Source organism: Terrapene carolina, unplaced genomic scaffold (assembly GCF_002925995.2).
Source record: "Terrapene carolina triunguis isolate 2854851 unplaced genomic scaffold, T_m_triunguis-2.0 Scaffold66, whole genome shotgun sequence".
NCBI lineage: Eukaryota > Metazoa > Chordata > Testudines > Emydidae > Terrapene > Terrapene triunguis.
In genome coordinates, this window is record NW_020664417.1 from 49,397,657 (window position 1) to 49,402,116 (window position 4,460).

Genomic DNA, 4,460 nt, shown 5'->3' on the forward strand with positions numbered 1-4,460 from the left:
TCGCACTACATAGGAGGATCATTGCTTACACTTAATTAAATTGGCATAATGAGTAACAATTTCCCCCCTCACAATGATGCAATTTCCATTGGCTCTACTCACCAGATACAACTCAATTGTCCAGTTACAGCAAAGTATTAATCCAACAGAACACATAGTTATAGAAAGGCTCCCTTAAACAGACAGAACTCCTGAATGATTAAAATTCATCATATCTTTTTCTTTCTTGTGTCATCATGCTCTTTCTCCAAAGAGATAGCAACTGCACTGGAAAAATGCAAGAATTGTAATACTTGTTACACCTGGTAAGTTACCAATCAAATTAAGAACTAATGCACCTCAGCCATGTTTGCATCAATTTTGTGTTTGATTTCCAAGAACAACTGAATGATTCAGCTTCACAAGGAGTCAGGGCCGGCTCTAGGTTCTTTGCCATCCCAAGCGGAAAAAAAAACAAAACCTCCAAGTGCACAACTGTCAAAGCAAAACAAAACCAAAAAACCTCTGAGAGCGCAGGTGCACTTGCATTGGTGCACAGTTGGGACCTCAAACAAATAGGAGACAAATAATGTATTGCTTTGCACCCTCACAAAATCATTTATTTCACTGCAGAACTGCATCCCTATACACACCATGTTTAACGGGCAAAGGGATGCAAATTATTAAACCTACTGTTGTATTTAGCTAGGTGCAGATAGCTACCCCAGTTTGCATTTGTAAATTTGTTTTTAGGTGGTTCCTGTAGCCTTGGGTCCAGGATGCTCAGAGGGTGGGGAGAGAGAAGAAAGAGGAGAAGAAAAGGAAGAATGTGAGCTCTGTTAAAAAGTGACTAAATCTCATCTTTGCTTTTATTAAGCTTCCCAAGTCTTCCTCAGATGGGTTCAGGTACAAAACAAACTGGCACTGAGCATAAAAGAAGCATAGAGAAACACAAATCTAACTTATCCAAGTGCCTCATGATTAGGGTTACCAGATAGCAACTGTGAAAAAATGGGACATGGGATGGGGAGTAATAGGCGCCTATATAAGAAAAAGTCCCAAAAAATGGGACTGTACCTTTAGAAACGGGACATCTGGTCACTCTATTCATGATTCCTGCTGTTGCTGCTCCCAGGGAAACTCTGGAGGCCTAAAAGCCTGCTGTTATTTGCAACTGCTCCTTTTTGCAACATACTCCTTTTTGCCAATAGATATATTCCTCTGCAATTCTGAGTGTCCGAGCAGTACCACAAAGGTAGTTTGAAGGGCCAGTCAGCTATTTCTGTGACCAGCATTTCTTACCAGCTGATTGTTCTCCACCATTCTTGCTTTATTCACCGGATGTCTCCAGCTTGCTTTCATGTTATTACCATGACACAAGTTTCGCTTCCCCCATTCTTCATGCCTCCCTGGGAGATCCTCCACTTCCATGGGAATCAAGGAAGTCTTATTTCAGCAGCAATATGCTTGCTATAGAAACTTCTACTTACACTCCAGAAAAGTGGAAAGCCTTACTGCTTTATAGCCTTGGTCCTGAAGAGCAATGAAGTCTTCAAGCATCTCCCTTCTGCTACTAGTTTACTACAAAATGGTGCTGCTCTCCGAGCCCTGGATGATCGCTCTAATAAATATTGGTGCCGAATGTTTCAAGTTCTAGTCCCATGCCTCACAAGCTCATCGACTGCTACGTAGCTGCATTACTTGAATGTAACCTGTGAATTTGCCAATTTCACAGATGAAATGATTAGAGATCAGATTGTCACGAAGATGAGAAGTACCAAGATTCATGGATGACACCTCCCGATAAAAAGGCCTTACCTTGGAGAAAGCCACAGAAACCACCCAACAAGTGAAGAGTGCCATTCACTGTGCTAAGTTACTTTGTGCGACACCAGAGTTCTTCCAGCCTACATAGGTTAATATAGTCCGATACAAGACTGCAACTTGCAGAGCTCCTAAGTCTACATGCACAGTGCCTTTAGCCTTCCACACACCACATTGCTACCAGTGTTACAGATATGGTGACCCTGGTCACAAGGCATACTTTCAAGTTTGTTCTGCTAAGAAATCAGTATGCAAGAAATGCAACAAAAAAGGATGTTTTGCTAAAGTCTGTAAGTCTTGTCAGTGTTGTATCTGGAGTTCTCACAGATGAGGATGATGTAGAACTGAATTCTGATGGCATTCTCAATGTGACAGGAGATTACCACATCACTCCCCACCTTGCCAAGTGCAAGTCAATGGCCATAAGATGAGGATGTTAGCAGATTCTGGTTTGCTTTATACTGTAATTCCCAACCAGCTCTACAATGTGCTATTTGCCAGTTCCCAACCAAAGTTGAACGCTCCAAACATATACCCCAGAGAGTATGGTGGATCTCCTAGCCCCATCAATGGCTATTTTACAGTTGCCCTCGAGTACAAAGGCTGTAACATCCAAGCACAAAATCTATGTAGCCCAAAATGAAATTTCTATTGTAGGATTAAATCAAAGGGATCTTCAGATGATATTAGATCCAAATAGTACAGAGTCTGTCTCACAAACTGAGGATAGGCTACAACCAGGAAACATCTAGACTTTCCAGAAGTTTCCTCCGATACCCCAGAGGTTGCAAAAAAGTTCAAGCAAAAGATTCGGCTAAAAAACAATGTGGTGCCTGTACAGCATAAAATGCTAAATGAACCAATAGCACTGAGACAACTGCTCAAGAAGGAAAGTCTGAAATTATGCAAAGAAGAGATCATTGAAAACTGGTTGATTCATCAGAATGAATTTCTTCTCACCAGGAAACCTAGTGGTGCAATCTGCACATCTGTGGACTTGAGCGCTCTAAACTCCAACATGATTGTTATCCTCTACCCAATGTCAGTATAATGCTGCTCAACTTGAAGGAGGCAAGAGTCTTTACAACCATTGATCTATCCTCAGCTTACCAATAGATCTTCTTAATGGAAGAATTCTGCAAGTACACAGCTTTCATCTCTCCAGAAGGCTTGTCTAATTCAAACAGATGCTGTTTGGGTTAGCCTCTGAATGTTCCAGAAAATGATGCATCAGATTTTTGGAGAGAAGGGATCTTTACTTTCAAGATGACATTATAATGTGTGGCAAACATAAATCCAAACATGTCATCCTAAAAAAGGTTATAGAAAAACTTAAACGACATGGACTTACCACAAGCAAGAAGAAATGTCAATTCCATAGCAACTCAGTGACCTATCTAGGAAATGCTATCTCTGGAAATGACATAGAACCAAAACCAGACCTAGTAGAAGCCATTCATGGTGCACCAGAGCCTGACAACAAAGACAAACTTCTATCCCTCTTGGGATTGGGAGAATACTTTTCAAAGTTTGTCCAGCAATTTTCCATGAAAGTAGTTCCTTTGTGTCAACTCCTAAAAAAGGATGTCAGGTTTGATTGCGATGAAGTGTGCAAATACAGTCTTAATAAGATCAAACGTGCAATTTCCACCAGCCTGGCTCTATGCCCTTTTGATTCTGAGAAGCATGTGTTATGAGAATTGTTTGCTTGTGAGTGCAGTCTTGGTACTGTCTTGCTAAAAAATGGACAATAAATCACTATTGCGTTAGCCTCCAGATCCCTGACTGACCCAGAAAAATCCTATTTTCATTCAGAAAGCAGCTCTGGAATGTTTCTGGGCAGTAACACACTTCAGAACTTACCTATGAGGTAGGAGATTTACCTTAAAATCTGACCATAAACCTCTTTCAGCTTTATTGACCAGATAACGTTCTGGATGAGCACTCCAAGAATTGCCAAGTGGGCCACCAAACTAATGGACTTTGATTTCCAGACAGTATCTTTCAGTTGGCAGATTCCCTATGGCAGATTCTCTCTCACCTGCCCATGCCGTGAGGGTGCAATACAGAAAGATGATATAGAGATTCCTATTGCACAAATCTTTGCTACAACTCAAGGAGTGATCACGGCTGTTGCTCACCCTCAGACTATGAAAGAAGACAAGGTACTTCAAGATGCAAATAGTTACATGGTCAACAGATGGTCTTACTAGACGATAACATCAGAATGTTTGTAACCATGCAGACACACATTTTGAGACTTGACCATATTGTTGTGCCTACATTTCTGAGAGCACGATTGATCCATCTGGCATATGACGGACCTCTGGGATGAATCTAACCAAAAGACAACTGCATCAAGACTTCTGTTGGCTAGGGTTGGACAAATAAGTTGAGGAAATAATCAAGGATTGCATGGCTTGGGCTAGTAATGATATGTCACAGAAAATCTTCAGTATCCCTCTCACACCAGTTGACTATCCCAGCTGTCTGTAGGAGAAACTGGATCTCGATATAATGGGACTGTAATAGTCCGGTGCGGGGGCTGGGCCCTCTCAGGGGCCGTCGGGCGCCAGGCCGATTCACTAAACGGCCCCAAATCGGTCCTTAGGGTCCAAAAGTCCCGGGGTTCCGCCCCTCAGGCAGGGGCTAAACAA

The 4,460-nt window shown here is 41.9% G+C and overlaps 1 protein-coding gene across 1 annotated transcript; it reads left to right on the forward strand.

Annotated features, from left to right (window-relative positions):
• The first annotated feature begins 3,080 nt into the window (after positions 1–3,080).
• LOC112102040 (uncharacterized mitochondrial protein AtMg00860-like) lies at positions 3,081–3,500 on the forward strand. The gene has a single exon (XM_024193083.1). It carries the CDS (start codon positions 3,081–3,083, stop codon positions 3,498–3,500), a length of 420 nt encoding a protein of 139 aa, XP_024048851.1.
• The last annotated feature ends 960 nt before the right edge of the window (positions 3,501–4,460 follow it).

Excerpts from the sequence above, each read along its gene's own strand:
- LOC112102040 (XM_024193083.1), top strand. The coding sequence starts at position 3,081 with ATGTGTGGCAAACATAAATCCAAACATGTCATCCTAAAAAAGGTTATA.